The sequence below is a fragment of the Sapajus apella genome, unplaced genomic scaffold (assembly GCF_009761245.1).
Source record: "Sapajus apella isolate SASKATOON/1434 unplaced genomic scaffold, GSC_monkey_1.0 scaffold36, whole genome shotgun sequence".
Taxonomy (NCBI): domain Eukaryota; kingdom Metazoa; phylum Chordata; class Mammalia; order Primates; family Cebidae; genus Sapajus; species Sapajus apella.
The window spans coordinates 18,668,043-18,691,967 of NW_022436976.1; the positions used below are offsets into that span (position 1 = coordinate 18,668,043).

Sequence of the window (23,925 nt, forward strand, 5' to 3'; positions counted from 1 at the left end):
TCCTGGTTATGCTATGGGCTTTTTGTTTTTTGGTTTTTTTTTTTAGAATAAAATTTACGAATTCAGCAAGTATTTATTGAACACTATGGTTTGCAAGATCCTTTGCCACGTATTGAGGTAAAATAGCCAAAGAGCCTTTCTAACCACTGCTTTCTCTGGAATTAGCTAAACAAATCAACTTGGCATTGCCGAGGGTTTGTCAGTCTCTGAGTCACCACACTTGCCAGGAACCAGCCTAGAATTTCCTCTTTCATGATGTTTGCTGGGGCATGTTCTCTCCTTCAAAAATCTGCTAACAACTCACCTTCTTCCTGTCATCTTTCAAAATTATTCCTTCAGCCTCAATCATTCCATTTCCCAACTCCATTTTCACTGAGAGCTTCTGTATGAAGTTATAAAGTTCATAAGGAATTTGGAAAAAGTCCTCACCCAAGGCTGGTCTGGTTTTCCATGTAGCTCTGCTACTATTGGATGTATGATCTTGGCTCAGTTACTTCACCTACTAGGGCCCCAGTCTCTGCCATCTCTGTGAGCCTGTGTTTATGACTGTATTGGCTTCTGACTCTTCCTGTAGTTTCAAGAGCTCTTGAGTAAAAAAGCTGGGTCTTTGAAATATTTAATACATTTTACTTGTTGATTGGTTGGTCTAGCATACATTTCTTTTTTTTTCTTTTTCTTTCTTTTTTTTTTTGAGACAGGGTCTCTCACTCCGTTGCCCAGGCTAGAGTGCCGTATGATCTTGGCTCACTGCAACCTTCGCCTCCCAGGTTCAAGAGATTCTCCTGCCTCAGCCTCTTGTGTAGCTGAGACTACAGGCACACAATACCATGCTTCCCTAATTTTTGTATTTTTTGATAGAGATGGGGTTTCACTGTGCTGGCCAGGCTGGTTTTGAACTCATGGCCTCAAGTGACCTGCCCGCTCAGCCTTTCAAAGTGCTGGGATTACAGGCATGAGCCACCATGCTCGGCCCTGGCCTTTTTTTTTTTTTTTTTTTTTTTTTTTGAGATAATGTCTTGCTCTGAAGTACACGATCTGTGCATCAACCCCATTCTTATCATTCCGTGACCAATGGTCCTCTGTCCACTCTCAGAGGATGAAGACTTCCTCTTGCCGCTCTGGGTCACTGGCTCCTCATCATCTCCCATCTCCCCAGGGACTTTATTTAAACCCCCCTCTCCTTCGTCTTCAACTTCTTCCTCATCCCTAGTTCTTCTTTTCAAGTCTTGTGCCTGCTCAACTCTCACTTTAAAACAAATCCTCGCGCCTGCACACCTGCACTCCTTCACCTGGCTAGCACCACTTTCTCTCTCCATACTTGGTAAGCATGCCGCCACTCCTCCTGGCCTCCTCTCCAAGTGCATGTTTTGGCTCTCCTCTATTCTTAGAGCCCCCATGATACCTCTAACCTCACGCTTATTCTACTGTACTGCACTTGTTTATATGTCTGACCCTCCCTCTTTACTAAATATAAGTTGAGGACCTCAACTGTATCTTTAACCTACAGGCGGATTCCAATTGTCTATAGTAGATGCTCAAACATGACTGTTGAATGAACAAAGTAGAAGTGAACTCTAACATGATGAATGTGGCATTTAAGAAGTTGTTACCAAATCTAACTAAGGAACCCGGAATGGGACCAGAGCATTCATGAGGTTTAAAACCTCAAGACCCATCTACAGTGACGTTTGAAGAAATAAGTCATTTTGATATATTTCATTTTAAAAACAGCAGAATAGAACCACAGAATTCACTTTAAAAATTACATATGCAGTACTTAGCCACTGAAGAACAAATTTTTAAATATAAAACGCAAAAGGGAAGAAAAATAACTTGTAATTCCAGATGTAGAGATGATTTCTGTTAACATTTCCATCTATATTCAACTAGACTTTCTTTTTAACCCTTCAAAAAATACGTGCTCATGTAAATGTTTACGCATTTATTTATTTTTGAGATAGAGTCTCACTTTGTCACCTAGGCTGGAGTGCCGGGCACGATCATAGCTCACTGCAATCTCAACCTCCCGGCCTCAAGAAATCCCCCCACCTCATCCTCCCAAGTAGCTGGGACCACAGGTGTGAGCCACCACACTTGACTAATCTTTTTCTTCTTCTTTTTTTTTTTAGTTAATTTTTTTTTTTTGAGATGGAATTTCCCTTTTGTTGCCCAGGCTGGAGTGCAGTGACACAATCTCAGCTCACCACAACCTCCGCCTCCTGGGTTCAAGTGATTCTCCTGTCTCAGCCTTCAGAGTAGCTGGAATTACAGGCATGTGTCACTACGCCTGGCTAATATTGTATTTTTAGTTAGAGATGCGGTTTCTCCCATGTTGGTTAGGCTGGTCTCAAACTCCCACCCTCAGGTGATCTGCCTGCCTCAGCCTCCCAAAGTGCTGGGATTACAGGCATAAGCCACTGCGCCTGGCCCTAATCTTTTTATTTCTTTGTATCTTTTTCCATAGGTTGGCCAGGCTGGTCTGAAAATTCTAGGCTCAAGCAATCCTCTCAACTTGGCCTCCCAAAGTGCTGGGATTAGAGCTGTGAGCCACTTGCACTGGGTGTAAATATATATTTAAAATGGCATCATCTCATATACACTTTTAAAATCTTACCTTTTCACTTGTAATGTATTATTTGTCCATGTGAATAAAAACATAGCTACAACATCCCTTTATTGTTGGTATAAAATTAAGGCAGGTGAGGGTCATGATGAGTTTAATCAGTCCATTCTTTACTATTATACACTTAGGTTGTTTATGATGTTTCTCGATTTCAAACAATTTTTCAACAGATATCTTTGTACTTATATTTTTAAGCACTTATCCTATGATATGCTGAGTATACATTTCTAAGGCTAAAATTTCCTAGTCAAAAGATAGAAGTTGGCCAGGTGTGGTGGCTCATGCCTGTAATCCCAGAACTTTGGGAGGCTGAGGCCGGCAGATCACCTGAGGTCAGGAGTTCAAGAACAGCCTGATCAATATAGTGAAACCCCGTCTCTATAAAAAATATAAAAATTAGCCTGGCATGGTGGCCGGCACCCTTGTAATCCCACCTACTTGGGAGGCTGAGACAGGGGAATTGCTTGAACCCGGGAGGCAGGAGGTTGCAGTTAGTCGAGATCGTGCCACTGCACTCCAGCCTGGGTGACAGAGCGAGACTCCATCACCCCACCCAAAAAAAAAGTGAAGGATATTAGTTTACATTTAAAGTTTGTTACATATTGCCAAGTAGCTCTCCAGTAAGTTGTACCAGTTTACACACTCACTAGCAATGTACAGAGTACCATTTTCCCACACCCTCACCAACATAGGGTACGCTCATTCTACCTACTCTTTCTCTCTGATTTGGTTTCTCAGGTTTTCTCAAAATTTGTATCTCATTGATTGCTGGTAAACATTTTCATATCTTTATTGCTCCTTTTATACTTTTTTTTGAGTTGCCTGTTCATATTCCCTAGTCTCATATATTTGAAAAAGTTATATAAATAGAAATATACATAAATATATAGATATATAGAAATCAACCCTCCTTCTGCTAAAAATGTGATTTTTTTTACATTGCTATTTGTATTTTACATTGCTATTTGTATTTTTACATTTAAAATACATTTGTATTTTAAAGCTTTATTTATGATGTCTTTAAAAAAATCTATTTTACTATGCATGAAGTTGAAGTGTTTTTCTCTTTAGCTAGTACTTTTTTTTCCTTCAAGGTTCCTGCTTTAGGTCTCTTCCATACATGAGACAGAGATTACCAGTTGCCTACAAACACCTTCTCCTCATCACTTTTAGCAAGGGAGCATTGCTGCCTTAGTATATTTTTGAGCCTCTTTTGCAGCTGGGCGTGATCAGGTTACCAGTAGGCTGATGAATGCAAGTGTTGTTGTGAGACCTGGGGTGAAGCTCCTTAAGAGTAAGGGCTGAGCCCTTCTTTTCCTTTTCTGCTGTCTAGAAGGAAATAGCTAGAGCCTTGGCAGCCATCTTGGACCATTTCCATCATGAGGATGAAAGCCAGACTTGGCAGAGGGAACAGAAAGGAGCCTAGAGTCCCGATGGCGTCATGGCGCTGTCACATCAGCCCTATGCTGTCTACCTCTGGACTTCTCTTTTTTTGAGAAAATAAATAAGCTCCTATAGTCAGGCCTTTGGTAAGAACAACCCGAATTCCAAGAGAAATTCCAAACTCATACATCAACCCAAGGTTATATGTATATAACATGTATACTGTTTACTTGTGTATATATATATGTATATATGTATATATATATATATACACACACACACACACACATTAATATTTACCTGTATTTTCTTCTAAGTATTTTATCTACTACTTTATCTCTATGTGTACAGATATATGACTGAAAAGATATATAACTAAGATTTAACAGTGTATATTAAGTAATTGTATTTTGGTAGAGACTTTTTCAAAATGAAGATTACTAAACCCACTGGTAGATAAATCATTATACTGAATTTTAAGGAAGGATCTAATTACAGAGTTTTAGTCTATTAGGCATTTTTTGAATTTAGGCCAATGAACTTGATATGGAATTCTTTCATAATACAGATCTTGAGAAATAGGATTAATATCAATTTTCTTGTCTAATCATGAGCTTTTATCCTGAGAAGTTAATTTTCAGAGAATATGACTATAAAATGTGAGACTCTATATCTCGTTGGGAATTTTTTGATAAAGGTAATTGGATACATGTCTAAACTTGTGCAATAAAGGGCGATGGTTAAACAAAATTTTACTAGAATTTAGAGTCAGAATTTCAATATTATTGGTTATATTTATTTATTTGTTTTTCATGAAGTGGGGGAGGGTCTCACTGTGAGGCCCAGACTGGCATGGAACTCCTGGGCTTAAGCAACCCTCCCCGCTCATGCTCCTGAGTAGCTGGGACTATAGGTACACACCACCATGCCCAGCTTTGGTTTTAAAATGTTTTGACTGTAGGTGTAAAATGTTTTCTAAAACTTAACAACATGTATTACTCCTGCTTCTATAAAAGCTGGTCAGGTATTGGTGTTCCATTTAATGTAACTAGTATTTTCTTAACTACAATGTATTAAATACCTGCTATGGATTAATATTTAGTTTCAAAATGAATCTACGAGACAGGTAATATAATTTCTATTTTAGAGAGGAGGCACTGAAGCTCAGAGGTGTTCATTCACTTGTCCAAGGCTACTCATAGGCTGCTTGGGGAAAAAAAAAAAAGCCTCTGAAAGCTTTTGACTCCAAAGCCTGAACTCCTAGCTACTCATTTTTGGCCCTGGGCTGCGCCTGTAGAACTTAAGAGATGAGTAAGGCACAGTTTCCCACAGACAATGTCAAAGAAGAATTAGAACTTACCTGCCCCACATAGGTTTGTTATGTTAATACGAGTGGGCAGAGAACTGCCTTTTGAATTTGCTGCAGACACAGCCACAGTCCAACTTCCGGTTCTAGGAATGACTGTGGACCAGGAGGTGTGTCCTGTGATGTTCTGTGTTACGGCTTTCCCTCCTGTCAGCTCCTGCAAGGTCACCTCATAGTGGAGAATTTTTCCTCTTGCCTCTGAGATGCTCAGATTCTGTAACAAGACACATTTATTCACTGTCTACTCCCAGACAAGATCACTGATACTCTGTGCCTGGACCTCATGGGTCCAGATGTAGCAGGCAGCTACACTGAGTGACCTTTTTATTCATATCATCTCAAGTGCCCTGCTACACACGTTTATGCAACACCCACCTTTCTCTCCCTGCCATTTAGGAAATAAAAAATCAGTTAATGTTTTTTAAAGATAATTCTTAAGAACACATTGATTTTCCTTTTTTTGCTTTAAAATGAAACTTACTAATAGTAGACAGCTTGGTCACCTCCAATAGAACCAGTGTAGAATCTGAACTCAGAAGATCTGGATTTGAGTTCCAGCTCTACTGATAACACAGCCCAAGGGCAAGGCACTCAACCCCCGAGTCTCTATTTCTAAACTTGTAGATCACATGCGCACAAATAACCTTTCCTATAGAAAGTGCACTGCTGCTCAAGACATTAAACAGAAGATTTTCAAGAGCTAAACTAGTAAAATCTTCACTTACTGAATTGAATTAGCCATCTGTACTGGGAAACTGAGACACTGTTCATAAACGTGTGACTAACAGCTTTTGGAAATGCAAAAATTTCAATTGAGATCATTTGGGAGCAATCCCAGAAAGTAAGCAGAGAACTAATTATTTGTATTATAACCCTGTTTTGACAAGGACCATGGGAAACAGAAGCATAGAATACGAAGAGTTGCCAAGTCTAGCACTGGTAGTGCCCATCCATGCCTAATGCAAGGAGAGCAAGGCTTGCTCACCAGACTTAAGAGCTACAGTTTTCTTGGCAAGGCTGTCCCTTCCATGAGTGGGGGCCTCCAGCTGCCTTTGCTGAAAGACACCCTGTAGTCAGCAAATGCCCTTGCTCACCGAGAACTCTTCTAGTAATTTGGTTTCCTATGTCATTTATCTTTCAGGAAAGGCTGGGCTAACGTGAACATCTGGTTCACTTATAATTTGTATTTTTCACTTTAAGTGAATAAATTGGCCTTCTGATTATAATTTGGCTTCTGAAACAATTAGCATACTGGGAGAGAAGGTTCCGATCTGCTGACTCAAGCTTTCTGGTTGGCCCTACAGCTGCATTTTTTGCTGAAATTAATCCAAGAGCATCTAATTTTTTATATTTCCATTTCTGGAAGCTTGGTTAATGCAGGTCCATTCCAGTGGACCAAAAGGCCCAAAACTAGATCTTAAACCATGGTCAGTGCCCCAGGAGGATGCCACGTTGCCGTGGGCCTTTGTGTGGGCGTTCTGTCCTTGTCTAAAGTCAGCTTTTCAAACATCTGTCACAGCTGATCTCATAGGCCTGTTGTATGGATTAGAATAAGCAAGTGCTTTTTAGAGTAGGATGTTCTAAACTATTATTATTAAATATGCCCTTTGTCAGAGGAGAAAAACAACACATTAAAGCAGATTCTGGTGAAGGAAGGCCATCCCCTCAGCTATCTCTCACTCCATCCTTCCCTATCTGTCTCTTCTGCAAGTCCAGAGATAGGACTGTTACTCCACTCGCCCCCCAATTTTTCCAGCTCTAAAGCACTTCCCAAGTGTTAACTGAGCTCACAAAAGTCTTCTTTCTGGCCAGGGACCCAAGAGGCTTCAGTCCCACTCCAACATTGCAAAGCAGTCTTTATCACCTCGCTCTCACTGTCCTTCATAGACCTCCCAGAAATCTCATTTAATACAATAGTAAAGTGCTGAAGAAAGGGGTGAAATGTTATCTTGGATCCAGTGACTGTGCATAGTGACTGCTGTGAAAATCTAGCTGATCACAGCAAGCTAGTAAACAGGGGTGTGGCTCTGAAGGATCATGCAGATTTCAAGAGGGCATGGAACGAGACTCTTACATTTTCCCCTTTGCATCTCGTACTTTAGAGTTGAAAATATCAGTGAAAAGGTGGGAATGGGATGGAAGTAGTTGGAGAAGTAAACATGGTATCCTATGAGTTAGGCTGATATAAAATGTAGAACTCAATTTTTGGAATAAGGATTATCCTTTCTTAGGTAATTGGTCTCCTTAACCAAATTGAAAAACAACCCTAACTGGTCCAACAGGGTCCATGGGACAAAAACTTCAATGAGCCAATAGGAAAACAGATATTTAGCTGCTTAGTCTCCTGAGGCAGCTGAAAACAGTATAATCAATTTAGGGTTTGTTTTTTTTTTAAAGCAACATAAAGTTTGCAAATGGTGTATGTAGTCCATCACTCCTGGAATATGCCTTGCCCTGATGGAAGGGAATATCACCAAGAAACCACCAAACTGGAAGTGTCTACAGATTAACAATTAATTCAATGATTCATTTTATAAGTGGGAAAACGGGCTGAGGGACATGAAGTGACTTGTTCAAGGCCATGGACAGATGAAGAAGGGAGGCACAGAATCCAGAGTTCTCGACTTCTAGGCCTGTGTTCCCTCTGTTATGACATGCTGCTACCTCTATAGACAAGCCTGAGACAGTGAACTGGTAGGTGTGGGCAGGTGCATTTGATAGTTGAAATCCCCAGCCACCCTTCCAGCCACACATTGCAAAGCAACTTCTCTACTTGTGAGGTTTGATACATTCTGACATGCAGCACCAACAGCCAGCATGAGTTCATCAGTTTGGGGAGGGTGGAGACTGAGAATCCCTTTTTTTCTAGAACTAGCAGGTTCTGACTCACAGGAGACAAACTGTGAGCTCAGAACTGCAGATGGGAGGAGCCTGCCGACTCTTCCCAGACCAACTTATTTGTATGCTGGTGCTGTTGGTTTGGGTGAATGATAAAGGAGAGAACAGCATTTATTGGGCCATACCGTGAGCCAGGAGCTTTATGTTTAATGTCCCATTTAGCTCTTATAACTCTCCATTCTGACGAGGATGTTGAAGCTTGGGGAAGTTAAGGAACTGTTTCAAATAGTCCCCACAGAAAAGTCCTGTGAGATTTTAGAGTGCCCTCTGGTGGATGTGAGAGAAGTGCGTGCTATCCAGAACGTGTCTGGTATCCCTGGGAGTGTCTCCAAGACAAGACCTGCAACGTCTTGTACCTTCTCTGGCAGTGCCGAGAATGGGTCACAGGCCAGTGTTGCTACTGTCATTGTCACCTTCTCCCATTGGTAAGAGTATGCTATAAAGGAACCACCGTCCCATTGCCTCCCTCCTTCAGTTTTCTTTCTGCTCTGCCCTGTGGGAAAAGATTTAAACTTCTTATGGAAAGCCTTTCGGACTTGGCTTTGAGAACTGAGGAGTGAACAGCTCTCTCAGTAAACCTACTGTAAGAGTTCTGCCTGAGAAAGCTTTCAGCATTAAAAAACATGGTAAATCTAATCCATGACAGGACAAAATCCAGTACATTTCAGAATGCAATGCATCTGTTTTTATTTTTAATTAAAGATCTATTGGAGGAGGGGTGTCTCCATGAATTGATAAATCATTTCTTCTTAAGATTTAAAAAAAAAACTGAATTTGTCATAAAGCAATGTTCGACTTCTGAACTTCCTCTGATGCAAATAATCAAGAAAAAAACTGTCAGCGCTTAGCCTGTATCAAAGAAGAGGGCCTATAATTTAGACCTTAGAAAGCTGGGGGAATCTGAACACTGTTAACCACAGCTTCTCTTTCTTTTGATTTTGGCTTTGGAATACTGCTGACTTTGATTTTTTCTTATTAGAACGGATCTTTTGCTTTCTTGCTGTACCACGTGGCAGCTGTATGACCTTGGGCAAATTATTTTCCCTTTTTGAGCCTCAGTGCCCTTATCTATAAAATGTAGGCTTATTGGAGCCTTCAATGAGTTAAGGGAGGTAAACTGCTTTAAAGAGTGCTTGGCACAGGTTAAGACTCTTTGTGACTTCCCTTCTCTCAGTTACTCTAAAGTAATATAGAAATCATCATGACTGGCACTTTTGCTAATATACTTACATTACTCTTCTACCAGTCTATGAAGAGCTAGGTTATCTTGACTCGGCTTATTCTCCAGTTCTATACAGAAGTCTCACCAATGCCATTCAGTTGGTTACAAAATACATGTAATGTGAGTTTTTTCGTGGGCATCTGGATTTTAGAACTCATGACTGCCTTCTGTAACTCCAGTCCAAAATGAAGAAGTGATTCAAAAGACAACCCTCAGCCATGCGCAGTGGTTCATGCCTGTAGTCCCAGCACTTTGGGAGGCCAAGGTGGGTGAATCACTTGAAGTAAGGAGTTCGAGACCAGCCTGGCCAACATGGTGAAACGCCCTTTCTACTAAAAATACAAAAATTAGCTGGGCATCATGGTGCATGCCTATAATCACAGCTACTCAGGAGGCTGAGGTGGAAGAATTGCTTGAACCCAGGAGGCAGAGGTTGCAGAGAGCTGAGATGGCACCACTGCACTCCAACCTGGGTGACAGAGTGAGACCCTGTCTCAAAAAAAAAAAAAAAAAAAAAGACAACTCTCACCTGGACATTTTAAAAAACACTACATTGAAATTGTCTGTCTCAGGATCTATTTTCCCGCTAGCACCCTTAATGTCATGCGCAATGTTTGCCTCATAACAATAACTTATCACACTTTTCACAACGTTCTCATTAATCTTGACAACAGCTTCATGTGATCTACACTTTACTCATGAGTAAAATAAGGAACAGAGAGTGTAAGTACTTTGCCCAAGGACACCCGGCCAATAAGTAGTGAAGCGGAACTTGAACCCAGGTGGTGCAGCTCTACCAAGAGGTGAGGTCTTAACTGCTGCAGCATGCTAGCACTTCCTAGATACTCCCCAGTGTTCTGCTATACTGAACTGATTTAATTGAGAGTCAAACCTCTCCATGGCGACCCTGGCATAATGATTTCTATTTTGTTTGGCAGCTGGAAAAACAGAAAAATAAGAGAAACTGTTATGAAAGCAAAACTTTAAAATGCCCTTCCCATCTCTGCTTTCTATCTCCTGTTGATTCTTGGCTACCTACTCTCTTATTGTTTGCACTGGCCGCATTCTGCTATCCAACCCAAATTCCCTACTTTCAGCTGGTATAACGTGTGACTAGGAAGCAAGGAAAAGCAGCCCTTTCTTTCCGAAAATATCTTTGGCAAAGCTGTGCCAGCCTGTGATGGACCAGGATTGGGAAGGGGGAGATAGAGTTGAATATTACAACAAAACAATCTAAATTGTACCATCTGCTGCTTTTGTATTTAAATATTGATTCTGGGATTGGATAGCTCCTACAATTTTATAAATGCCCCAAGCTCCTGGCAGCTAATCCTCACTACGGATTTGCAATAGACCTTGGTCCTACATCAATATAAATCAGGTCCCAAATAATACTTTCCACTTTTAACAAGTTTTTTCATTTGAGGAGGCCAAAGAATGTATCACTTCGGTGCAATGTGATATAGGTTGGAATATTCTTTTTTTTTTTTTTTTGGGGACGGAGTTTCGCTCTTGTTACCCAGGCTGGAGTGCAATGGCGCGATCTCGGCTCACCGCAACCTCCGTCTCCTGGGTTCAGGCAATTCTCCTGCCTCACCCTCCTGAGTAGCTGGGATTACAGGCACGCGCCACCATGCCCAGCTAATTTTTTGTATTTTTAGTAGAGACGGGGTTTCACCATGTTGACCAGGATGGTCTCGATCTCTTGACATTGTGATCCACCTGCCTCGGCCTCCCAAAGTGCTGGGATTACAGGCGCCCGGCCGGAATATTCTTTATATCAAAGAGAAATGCAAGGAGAAAGAGAGAAACCAAATGTACTGAATAAGCTGTTCCTTTCACAACAGTCTCTCTGAGGCTGTGCCATAAATTGGTATACAGGGCTTGCTCTCATCTCTTTCGTTCTATTGTCTGTGATTTGAGGGTAGCTGTTTGTCAAAATGAATTACCTTGTATCATAAATAAAAAACATCAAATCTTTTCCTCACTTTTGAAACCAAGAGTTTTCTTTCTTTCTTTTTTTTTGGAAATGGAGTCTCACACTGTTGTCCAGGCTGGAGTGCAGTGGCGCAATCTCGGCTCACTACAACCTCCGCTTCCCAGGTTCAAGCAATTCTCCGGCCTCAGCCTCCTGAGTAGCTGGATTTACAGGCATACGCCACCATGCCCAGCTAATTTTTTTGTATTTTTAGTAGAGACAGGGTTTCACCATGTTGGCCAGGCTGGTCTTGAACTCCTGACTTTAGGTGATCCACCCACCTCAGCCTCCCAAAGTGCTGAGATTACAGGCACGAGCCACTAGGCTTGGCCTGAGATTTCTTATCTCTCTCTGTATTGCTTTCAAAACACAGGAGCTGCACTATTGAATGTGGGAGGGAGCCCCTAGCTGCAGGAAGCCATGGAGCTCTTGAAACATGGCTAGTCCAAACCAAGATGTGCTACTGTCTGGAGGCTGAACTCTTAATCAATGTGCCCTTACTGGCACTGAGTAGACACACCAGTTTTTGAAGATTTAGCAGAATAAAAAGGTTATACAATATCTAAATAATTTAAAAAATTGATTACATGGTGAAATTACAATATTTTGGATCTACTGGGTTAGATAAAATGTATTATTAGACAGAGAGCCATGGCTCATGCCTGTAATCCCAGCACTTTGGGAGTCCAAGGCGGGTGGATCACTTGAAGCCTGGAGTTTGAGACCAGCCTGGCCAACAAAGGCAAAATCTTGTCTTTACTAAAAATACAAAAATTAGCCAGGCGTGGTGGTGCCTGCCTGTAATCCTAGTAACGTGGGAGGCTGAGGCCCCTGAATCACTAGAACTTAGGAGGCGGAGGTTGCAGTGAGCTGACATCGCACCACTGCACTGCAGCCTGGGCAACAGAGGGAGACTCCATCTCAAAAAAAAATTATTAAAATTAATTTCACCTGTTTCTTTTTACATTTTAAAATTTGTCTATATAAAAATTTTTAATCATGCATGTGGCTCACATTTGTGGCTTGCTTCTATTTCCATGGAACAGTGCTTTGCTAAAGTAATCCTTTCCATGTCAAATCCATAGAGGGGGCCCTCTCTGATTGCTCACCACTCCCCCACTCCACTGGGCGAGGCCAACCATCATCCCTTCGGCTAAACCTGGAACTGCCCCCTAACACCCCAGTGTCCTCAGCATCCTGCGCCTACTCCTGTCCTCTTGCTGGACTGCGAGCTCCAGGACACGAGGACTGGATTTGTCTTGTTCACTTTCATATCCCAGCTACGCAGGAGCTTTCATATATTTGTTTGAATGAATGAATGAGCTTAACATGAGTATTTCTCTTCCAGACTCATGGCCTCAAACAAATTTCGGAAAGTTTGTGATTTGCTATGATCAAGATAATGAGAGGACACTAAATAAACTATAGAAAGGCTAATGTGGCTTTTACTTGGTTCTCATATCTTTTTCATATACATAGGAAAGGTGGTTTTCTTAGAAGACACATGCTGTTTTAATTAGAAAAGAAGTATATTGGAATCATGGACTGAGATGCTTAATTAAAGCAAAGGACACAATATAAAACAGTATAGGAGAGGAGAAAGGAAGTTTGAGGGAGAGGATTGCTAAAAGCCCCCTTTTGTAAAGGGGTTTAATCCTGGGGCTGTTTGTGATCAAGCAACATTTTTTACTTTTATTGCATTTGTGGTTTTTTTGTTTGTTTGTTTGTTTGTTTGTTTGTTTGTTTGTTTTTGAGACGGAGTTTCGCTCTTGTTACCCAGGCTGGAGTGCAATGGCGCGATCTCGGCTCACCGCAACCTCTGCCTCCCGGGTTCAGGCAATTCTCCTGCCTCAGCCTCCTGAGTAGCTGGGATTACAGGCACGTGCCACCATGCCCAGCTAATTTTTTGTATTTTTAGTAGAGACGGGGTTTCACCATGTTGACCAGGATGGTCTTGATCTCTTGACCTCGTGATCCACCCGCCTCGGCCTCCCAAAGTGCTGGGATTACAGGCTTGAGCCACCGTGCCCGGCCTGCATTTGTGGTTTTAATAATACCCAGGTGTCTTTGTTTCATTTCATAGATTAGGCTGTACTTTTTGGCTTGAACATTGAAATTATTTGTCCTCTTAAAAATAGCTATGGGCCAGGTGTGGTGGCTCACGCCTGTAGTCCCAGCATTTTGGGAAATTAAGGCGGGCAGACTGCTTGAACCCAGGAGTTCATGACCAGCCTGGGCAACATGGTGAAACCTGTCTCTGTGACAAAGATTAGCTGGGCATGGTGAGGCAGGCCTGTAGTCCTAGCCACTCAGGAGGCTGAGGTGGGAGGATCATTTGAGCACAGAAGGTGAAGGCTGCAGTGAGTTGAGATTATGCCACTGCACTCCACCCTGAGAGACCTATCTCAAACAAGCAACAACAAAAAACGCTATGATTTTAAAAAGTAGGACAAGATATTTTTGAGAAAATGGTACTTGGAGGAGAAAATACGGCACGGGAAAAGGAGTGACAAACCATAACAAAGCAAAGGTCTCCACCAACACCCTCACACACTGACACCTGCTCCAATCATACACACACACATACGTACTTACACATTCACACACTCCTCACATACACCCATACTCCCACACCTTCCACACACTCACACACATCCTTACACTCACATCCATTCACACCCACACTCACCCACTCCCACTCTGCCTCCCTGGGGCTGCACCCAGTCAGCACAGACTTGTTCTCCTCTAATGTCAACATCCTACAAAAGTGAAAGGTCGTCTCACATTTCCCCATATGTAAAAGAAACGTGCTCCCACTTTGTTCACAGGCAAATGGGGTTTTACTTGGGGCTTCCTTTGATGCCAAGACATGAAATTCTCTTCCTTGCAGTGGTGGGTGTTTCTTGCATTTGGTTTCCCAGAGTTGCTCAAAGAAAAAAAAAAAAACTACTAAACCCACCACACATGTCCTTGCTCCCTTTCCTCAGTGAGCTATGACTTGGGCCCTATCACAAAGCGATCTGGCTGCAAAGTTTTTCTGCTAGCCTGACTCTTAGATGAGTCCCTTTACCAGGGCACTCCCCTGAATTCCCAAGCTGGTGTGAGGAATCCCTGTTAGAAGCTGGGATAAGAGTGGACTCAAATCACCTGAAATCCCCTCACTGGAAATCACCTCTTGACACTTGAGTTTCTGTGTTTTAAAATGTGGAGTGAGACTACATGCCAGTTAAATCCTTTGGCTCTAGAGGTCTATAACTCTGTGCTTCTGTGGTCCAAAGCACAACTGTTCAGTAATTCTGGTCAGTGTTTCCATCCCCCCATCTTCAATTGAGTGGCCTGTTTGGGGCCACTGAAGAAGCCCAGGTTTGACAGAAAAGGACTGCATCCTGTGACAGTTTAGGACTGGATTCAACTTTCGTTGGGGAGCCTCTGAGACTAGAGAGTCACTGAAGGTTTTGAGGTTGGCTTGTGATGACCACCATCTGATGTCAAGTTGTAGAAGCTTCTAGTGCTTACCTTTTTGTTTTTCCCTTCCCTTCCCCTTCCCCTCCCTTCCTTTCTTCCCTTCTTGATAGAGTCTTGCTCTGTTGCCCAGCCTGGAGTGCAGTGGTGCCATCTCAGCTCACTGCAACCTTTGCCTCCCAAGTTCAAGGGATTCTCCTACCTTGGCCTCTCAAGTTGCTGAGATTAGCTGAGCATCACCATGCCCAGCTAATTTTTTTGGTATTTTGGTAGCAATGGGTTTCACCATGTTGGCCAGGATGGTCTTGAACTCCTGGCCTTAAGTGATCTGCCCACCTTGACCTCGCAAAGTACTGGGATTACAGGTGTGAGCCACTGTGCCTGGTCTTTTTGGTTTCTTATCATAAGCCAGTTCCAACCCTAAGCATTCTTCTTGGGCCCACGATCCTGGCTACATAGAAGGAAATATTTTCTAAACAATAAGAGATGTTCAACCATGGCATGGGCAGACTACAAAGTGAGATTCTCCCTGTCCCAGAATGTCCCCACTGAGACATCTGTCTGTCCTGGCAGGAGCCATGTTTATAATAAAGGAAGGCTGAACTAGAAGAGCCGTGAAGTCCCTCCAAATTCCAAGACCTCATTTTAGAACTTAAGCTTTCTGAAGCTAGAAATAAAATCAGGGCAGCAGAGAAGAAATCGCATACTCACATTTACCAAGCATCACCCGTGGCTAACAAATACTTATTTTGACTTCACTCTGATGCTGGTTTCAGAGAACCAAGATGACGTCCGCCATAAACTCACTTTGTTACAGTGAGAAGCACGCAGGCATGGAGCTTTCACCGTTAGGATAAGCATGCATCATGCAGCACTGCTGATTTTTACACTGGTGGCCCTTGTGATTTGTACGTTTGTGTCCTCTCATTTGCTGATCCCCACAATGGTCTCATCAGCTTTGCAAATGTCACTATCATTACCCTCATTCTACTGAGAGAAACCCTTGAGTTGAGGGGCGTGGAATAGATTAGCACGTAACATATCTTTCCAGATCACTGTTGAGGACACTTTTGGAGGAGACATCTTCACATGAGAGGAGGAATTTTGATTTTAACTAGTCACTTGCTAATGAAAAGGAAATAATTGAGCTGGGTTTTTCTATAATAGTCACAAATTATGGCTGTTCTAAATGTCCTATTTTGAGAATTGTCTTGCTATTAAAAGTAGATTTATTTTAAAATAAATTTTGAGCTGCAGTGTTAGTTTCAAAGTAGAGAGCTTGATCATGATTCACCAAGCTATTTATAGTAGTCTCCTCTTATACCAGACATTTTATGTGTGTGTGAGAGAGACGGAGAAGAAAGAAGAAAAAATAACTCATTTTTTTAAAACTGAAGAAGAGTGCAGTGATCAAAATCCATCATGCGAACCCCATCAGAGGACTTTACAATTGCTGTTCTTACGCTTCTGGTTTTGTGCTCATTCAGATTCTTAATTCCAAAACTTACTTTCTATCCTTAACTGAAGAGGTATAGTGAAGAGGATGTGAGTTCTGAGAAATAAAGAGGAGGGCAGTCCACCTGGAAACCTCTTATGAGCATTGCCAATCAGTAGCTCAATTCAAATCGCACAGCGTTTTCTTTCAACAAAGATGAGTCACGATGCAGCAGTCCTGGATAAGGTTTCAGTCTCAGGTTTGTGCTTAGTAGGTGGGTGACTTTGGGCAAGAACTTCCTTTCTCTGATACTCGTTTTTTTTCATTCATTCATTCGTTTTCTCGTTCACAGGTAAGTGGGCATACCAGTACTTACGTCAGGGGGGTTTTGTGAAGATTAAATAAAATGGCAATGCCAGCTTTCAGCGCTTTGTCAAACTTTCACATTCTATAATGTCAGGCTTCACTGTTTTCTGGAAGATTGTTTAATTTACTACTGTTCTACTACCATTCCTGAGAAAGGGCTGCTTTCTACTCCTATTTATATTATTTTCTCTTTTTATTTTTTGAAACAGAGTCTCACTCTGTCACCCAGGCTCGAGGGCACCATCTTGGCTCAATGCAACCCCTGCCTTCTGGGTTCAAGTGATTCTCCTGCCTCAGCCTCCCCAGTAGGTGGGATTACAGGTACCCACCACCACGCCAGACTGATTTTTGTATTTTTAGTAGAGACGGGGTTTCACCATGTTGGCCAGGCTGGTCTCTAACTCCTGACCTCAAATGATGCACCTGCCTCAGCCTCCCGAAGTATTGGGATTACAGGCATCAGCCTGGCCTGTTGATATTATTTTCTACCACTATTAGTATTCCCACAGTGGGGTAGCTTCCTTTCCTCTTTCTCCCTTTTCAATGACTTAAAATTATTATTAAATATCCCCATCCACAGCTTTCTCATCTTTTGTTTCCCAAAGAGTGAAGAGGATGACATGGTCACTGCTGGGTATATTTATGTGGGAGAGATGGGAGTGGGCAGAGAGGGGATAACAGTCAGAAGAGATGATGTAGCTGGGGTCAGAAGGTGGAAATGCTGAGGACGGAAAGAGACCTTGATCTTATAGCAAGTGGGATTGAAACGATGTGACTGTGTGGAGGAAGGAACTCAGCTCTCACCCCTATCCACCAAAGGCACATGACACTGTGTGGTGTGTCATGAATATGTCTGAGAAAATGAGCTCTAGCAGTCACTGAAGCCTCCTATGAAAGCCACTATGCAAATAGGTATTTTTTGGCCTTGAAACTAGTATTATTCCCTTGAGTTTTAAGTTGACACTGAAAACGTACCTTCCAGAAAAGAGAAATCTGTTGTCTACTGTAGTCAATGTGCCGTTTCATGTACCAGACATCTAACATCCCAGTAGGCTCTGTTTCGAAGGAGAAAAAAAGACATTTTTACATATTTACTCAGTAGAAAAGCTTTAAATGTTTTTAAATGATTCTGGAAGAGTAGAATTAGAGGACAATTTCAATTTTTGTGTGTGTGTTCCAGTATTTTTTCTTTTTCTTAACAATGCACATAGATATCTTTGGCCAAAAAGTCAAAAAAACAAGGTTACCTTAAAAATAAATTTCTAAAAAAATGATGAGAAATTTGTTTCTTAATTTACTTTTTTTGGTGACAGGATCTCACTCTCTTGCTCAGGCTGGAGTGCAGTGGCACAATCTCGGCTCACTGCAACCTCTGCCTCCCAGGCTGAAGCAATCCTCCTGCCTCAGCCTCCTGCATAGCCGGGACTACAGGTGTGTGCCACCATGCCTGGCTAATTTCTGTATTTTTTGTACAGACAGGGTTTCATCATGTTGCCCAGGCTGGTCTCAAACTCTTGAGCTCAAGTGATCCACCCACCTTTGCCTCCCAAGGCTTCAGCCACTTCACCTGAACTTACCTTACTCTTAAAACATGCATTATTAAAATAACCCAAGGAAAGTATATATGGCTTTAGCACCATAAGACAGAGCAATAAATAAATTAATTTAAAAAGTATATGTGGTTCTTTTTTTTTTTTTTACTAAAATGCAGAAAGAATTCTCAACAGAGAAAGATACAACTCATATAGAAAAACACTTTTTGGACTTCAAAAAATACACTAATACAAATGACAAACCTTGTGTTCATCTCCATTCCTAGACTTATCATGTTTTAGTTATAATTATTTCATTTGTGATCATTAGACGACGATCTACTTAAAGGGAAGGCCTATCTCATTTAATATGCCACATACCCAGTGCGGTGCTTAGAATATAATAGGCTCCTAATAATTGTTTAATACTGAATGCAAATCAGGTGATATTATCTAGTTAATGCAAAAACCCAGGTTGAACTCATTAAATAAATAGCCACCAATCTATAAGACAATGGTCAAATATGGCCCAACTTAATTTCAACCAAACACACTTGCAAAGAGACTAAATAATCAACTCCTGTGTGTATCTGTGAGCGTGAGTGTGTGTGTACGTAAGTTCATGCTCACGTGAGTGGGTAAAGTAATTTTGTTTTCTCTACTATCAAGTCACTTAGGTTTGTTTTGATTTATAGCCAGGAGTGGAACCAATAGAAACAACTCCTGAAACAGGCTTCAGCTGTGCCAAGCTAATTTCCTCAATAGTGAAACTTAGAGTTTATTTGAGGTGAGGCTGCACTGGGTTATTTTTTGGATTAGAAAGTTCTATCTAGGCCAGGCGAGGTGGTTCACGCCTGTAATCCCAGCACTTTGGGAGGCCGAGGTGGGCGAATCAAGAGATCAAGAGATGGAGGCTCATCCTGGCCTAATGGTGAAACCCCGTCTCTACTAAAAATGCAAAAATTAGCTGGGCGTGGTGGCACATGCCTGTAGTCCCAGCTACTCGGGAGGCTGAGGCAGGAAAATCACTTGAACCCGGGAGGTGGAGGTTGTAGTAAGCGAGATCACGCCACTGCACTCCAGCCTGGTGAGATAAGACTCTGTCTCAAAAAAAAAGAAAGTTCCATCTAACCAGATAGAAATTCCTAAAAAGTTAAGTCCCACCACCTGGATAACAGGAGCTAAGAGAAGAGCAAAAGAGAAAGAAAGGGAGCATAAGTACCCGCACACAGGGGGCAGGTGCTGTGTGGGCCCATCCACAGCTCCGACTCCTGTCCTCCTCAAACCCAGGATGCCACTTCAGTGCAGTAGTCAGTGTGAGCTTGAGAGCCAGGTCTGCGGGGTAAACCCAGCTCTATGACTTTGAACAAATGCTAACCACGTCCTCCAGCTAGTTCCTCATCTGTCAGAGGAGGGTGAGAATTCCACACATCACACGGGCGGAGTGGGAATTTCAGGAGAGCCTGCAGACACCTGGTGAGTGCTCAGCACGTGCAGCTTTTGTTGTTTCCCGCATTTGAAAACTGAAGTGCTGAAAGGTTAAGGAACTTAATAAGGTCCCCAAACTCATCATCAGAGATGCCAGGCTTTGAACACAAATCAGTTTTATCCCAGAGCCCATAGCCTTGGCTCTGTACCTTTCAGGCGCCTGGCTCTGAGAAGGCTGATGGTTTATCTGCAGTACTTCCAATCCCCATCAGGTGGGCCTTCTTTTTGTCCTGTCCTCTTCCTTCATCACTTCCTTTTCCTGCCTCTCTTGCTCTCCTCTCTTTTTTGTTTTTTCTAAACATTCACTTCTTTTATTTCCTCTCTTTTTCCAATAGTGGTAGTATTTGCCTTTTCAGTGAGGACTTAGAGGTAAGAAATGCTTATGTAAAACATTTTGAAAATGCTCTAAATTCTCCAGGAGTGTTAAGAGTGGCCCAGGAGTCAAGCCGGGGACTTCTATCTGCTAGCTTAGATGCAAAAAGAAAAAAAGCACAGGCAACAAAGGAAAGGGGATGTGACATTCACTAACCACCTACTATCAGGTGATGTCTGGACACTTTATATCCATCATCTCATTTAACCCTCATACAACATGAGGGTGCATATGATTACATCTGCTTTATAGGGGAGAACAAGGAAGCTGGCAATGGTTAAATGATTTACAAAAGACTTGGGTCTGCTAAATGGCAAAGCCGAGGACTGAGCCAGGTCTTGCTCTCTCCAAAGACTCTGCTTTTCCTATTACAGTTCACTACATTGACCAAAGCCCTGAATACTCCATAAACTAGATAATCCAGACATTTGCACAATCAGGGTTTGGAAACCTGGGTGTACTCAGTGTCAAAGCCAGTTGACTTGTACCACAGCAGTACATGTTTTCAGTTAATTACTTATTGGTAAGAAATCTAAAGGGAACACTCATTGACTCATTAAACATCCACAACCTAACAGATTATTACAGAGTTAAGAATCAAATTCTAGAATTATACTCTTTTCACAAGGTAAATTGCAAGTAAACTGAAATGTTAATGGTGCCCACCTGCAGTGTATACCTCTATGGGAGAGAAACCATTAGTTGAATCTGCAAAGTGTAACATTTCATGACCAGAGGTGTCAAATCACTGCTGCTTAAAGCAACATAAGGGCTAATAGTGAGGAGAATCTTTGACATTCAACTGTCACAGAGTCACTGAAAGTTCTAACCTCAATGTTATCTGGCAAAATACAGATAAAACTATTTTAGGCATGTGAGAAAAAAAAAAAAGCCAAAGGCCAATATGTTCAAGTGATTAAAAAAAAATGAGTACAAATGACTAAACATACAAATATGAGAAATGGAAGTCAGATGAAACTACTTTGTCTGTAAAGGAAAAAACTGCAGGGTTGAAGTGGAAGAAGCCACCAATATGAAAAAGAGATGACCTTGCCTCAGACTTCACTGAGCAAAAGGAAGAAATCAGATGGAAATTCCTTCCTCTTTCCACCATAAAAACGTTCAAACACCCCAACCAATTCCCTAACATAGCACTGCTACTGATGTCCCAGTGGATGAACCATCTTCCATCATGGTCCAACTCTTTAGAGTTCTGGGGCGCACTCCCTCTCGCTTTATCAAAGATCCGTCTCAAGTTATCATCCCCACCTTCCCTGTGCTATTAACTGCTCCTTCTCTGCTGGACCCTTTTCATCCCTTTGCAAAGACACTGTATTATCTCAGATCCCAAAAACAAAAACAACAAAAGATTGTTTGATATCTCTGCTCTTCTTCATATAACTCCTTGAAAAGAGTTCTCCATCATTCCTTCCTTCCAAGATAGGTGTTGAGCTTAGAGGAGAACAAGTGAAGGAGAGAAGGAGGTAGAGACTGTAACTGAATCTCAAACATAACATTTTCCTGTTAGTGAAAGTGTTTGATATAAGTCTCTTTAGAAGAGAAAAGAATCATTCATTTTCAAGCCTTAGGCAAAATGACACAAATATGATGCTTTCACGTATAGCTAGCTTAGGGCTCAGCCAACTACATCCTATAAGCAAATGGTCTTGATAATGGTTGAAAAGAAATCAAAAGAAGAATCCTTTTTAGTGACGTGAATATTACATAAAATTCCAATTTCAGCATCCATAAATAAAGTTTCATTAGAACACAGCTATGCCTATTTGTTTAGGTATTGTCAATGGCTGCTTGCATGTGACAATAGCACATTTTAGTAGTTGTAGCAGATCATATGATCTGCAAAGCTGAAAATATTTACTGTCTGGACCTGTAGAGAAAATGTTTGCCGATCCCCCAAGCTAGACCGTTCGTTATGAGATGTTTGCGGTCATTTAAAAGGGCTGCCAAAAAAGAGCTCTATTATAGAATCAGTCACAGTTTTAGAGAGTACCTAAAAAAAAAATCTCACTAGTAATTTTTTTAAATGCCAAAATAACCTCTAATATTTAATTGTTCCCACCTGTCTTATCTTGGCAATAAATATTTTTAAATTACAAATGAGTGCATGAATTTCCTAACTTCTCAATGTGGGCAGAGGTGGCTGCAGCTGGGAACTGTTCGTTTTTTCCCCGCTTCAGGGATCCTTCACCCCTCACCTCTGCCCTCACCATGATGGGGGAGGGTTTCTTCCTTACTACTCTGCCCCAAGTATGAATGAACATGCAACACTTCCTTTATTAGCTGTATTAGCATTGAGCAAGATCAAAAACTGCAAATAAGACTTTTTAAAATGCTGAATGAACAGAGACACATATTGGTAAGATAGTGCTAAGGAACAGCTGATTCACCGGTATTTTTTATCTCTTCTTGGTGTTTTAAGTGGTGAGAGATCACCTTCCCTCAATACCTGTGCATATTCTGAAGCATGTCTGGGCACCCTGAGCCCAAATTCAAGGATGTTTTCCCACTAGAAGAAAAATGTGGCTGCTCTCTTCCCAGTGTCACTATCAGGCCTGACTTTGATGGATTTGATTTCAAGACTGTCCTCTTAAACACAGCAAAGTAGCTTCTTTCCTCTTACCCCTTATTTTGCAGTCATTTAAAAAGTGTTTTTCAGTGATAGGAGCTGAATTTAATGACATAGGAAAGAGCCCTATGGAGTAAAGGAAGCCCTCGCCCACTGTTCAAATGATATAAACAACTGCACCCGATCCATCTGGAGATGTTACGTTCCTCTCAAGTTTGAGAAGCAAAAGCTGTAAAAAAAGAGCTCTATTATAGAATCATTCAGTTTTAAAGAGTGCCTAAAAAAAAAAGCTCACTAGTAATCTTTTTAAATGCCAAGCTACATATGAGTACACATTGAAAGAGTTAAAGGAAGACATGCTAAAAAAAATTCACACCTTTTAGGTTTACATCAGTTGGTGTTTCATAAAGAAACTGATGACAGAAATAGCGGGTAAGGGGTGAAAACCAAGCAGCTTAGAGTGAGAGAAAAAAAGACCTATGACAGCCCACAGAAAAATCAAATATAGAAAAGGGAGATTCAGACATAGAAAGGAAGCCAACAGAGCTTGGTAAAGGTAGTGTGTCTCAGAGTATGGGTTTCTCTCTTTATGAATACCTGCAATGACTGAATAGGCCAGCTTCCTAGGTTCAATTCATAATTATCCATGAGTTCATAACCATAATGAGTTGCATCATTGTTGTGATGGTTTATTTTATAGGAAATGAGAAAGTTACTGTGCTGCCTTGAAGGATTTTTAATTCAACAGAAAAACACTTTAAGAAAAAGAAAAGAAAAACATTTTCACACATCTCTAACTAGGTCATTATCATATGTGAGTAAGAACGACAAGAATTCACAAGCCCAGAGTTTCCCTAGTTTATAGTTTAGCTTAATGTGATATAACTTAAATATTTCCCAGCCTACTTACTATGTTGAACTTGGATATAAAATATAGCCCATTTTCAGAAATTTTATCTGTACCACATATATAAACAAAATATAATTCATGAGATAGTCTTTAAAAAAATTACTTTGACTATGTATAATAAAAGGATATAATGAGTAAGCTCTGGATCATAAAAGTGACAACCAGAGATCAAGTCGTTCAACATTAAGAGATTTTATTATAAAACGAGTGGTAATAAATTATCATTTGTTGAATAAATTCACTTTTAGACAATTTTTTAATATAAAGAAATGCAATTCTGTAATTCCAGCACTTTGTGAGAC

At 41.3% G+C, this 23,925-nt stretch overlaps 1 protein-coding gene across 3 annotated transcripts in view; it reads right to left on the reverse strand.

The window, feature by feature from the left end:
• Nucleotides 1–23,925, reverse strand: part of IL12RB2 (interleukin 12 receptor subunit beta 2) — an 88,942-nt gene that overhangs the window by 41,646 nt on the left and 23,371 nt on the right. For all 3 annotated transcript variants that reach the window (XM_032296642.1, XM_032296641.1, XM_032296643.1), the window contains 2 exons: nt 17,709–17,788; nt 5,367–5,586 (listed from right to left, as the gene is read on the reverse strand). In XM_032296642.1, coding sequence (XP_032152533.1) covers nt 5,367–5,586; nt 17,709–17,788 — 300 coding nt within the window. The remainder of the gene's footprint in view (nt 1–5,366; nt 5,587–17,708; nt 17,789–23,925) is intronic.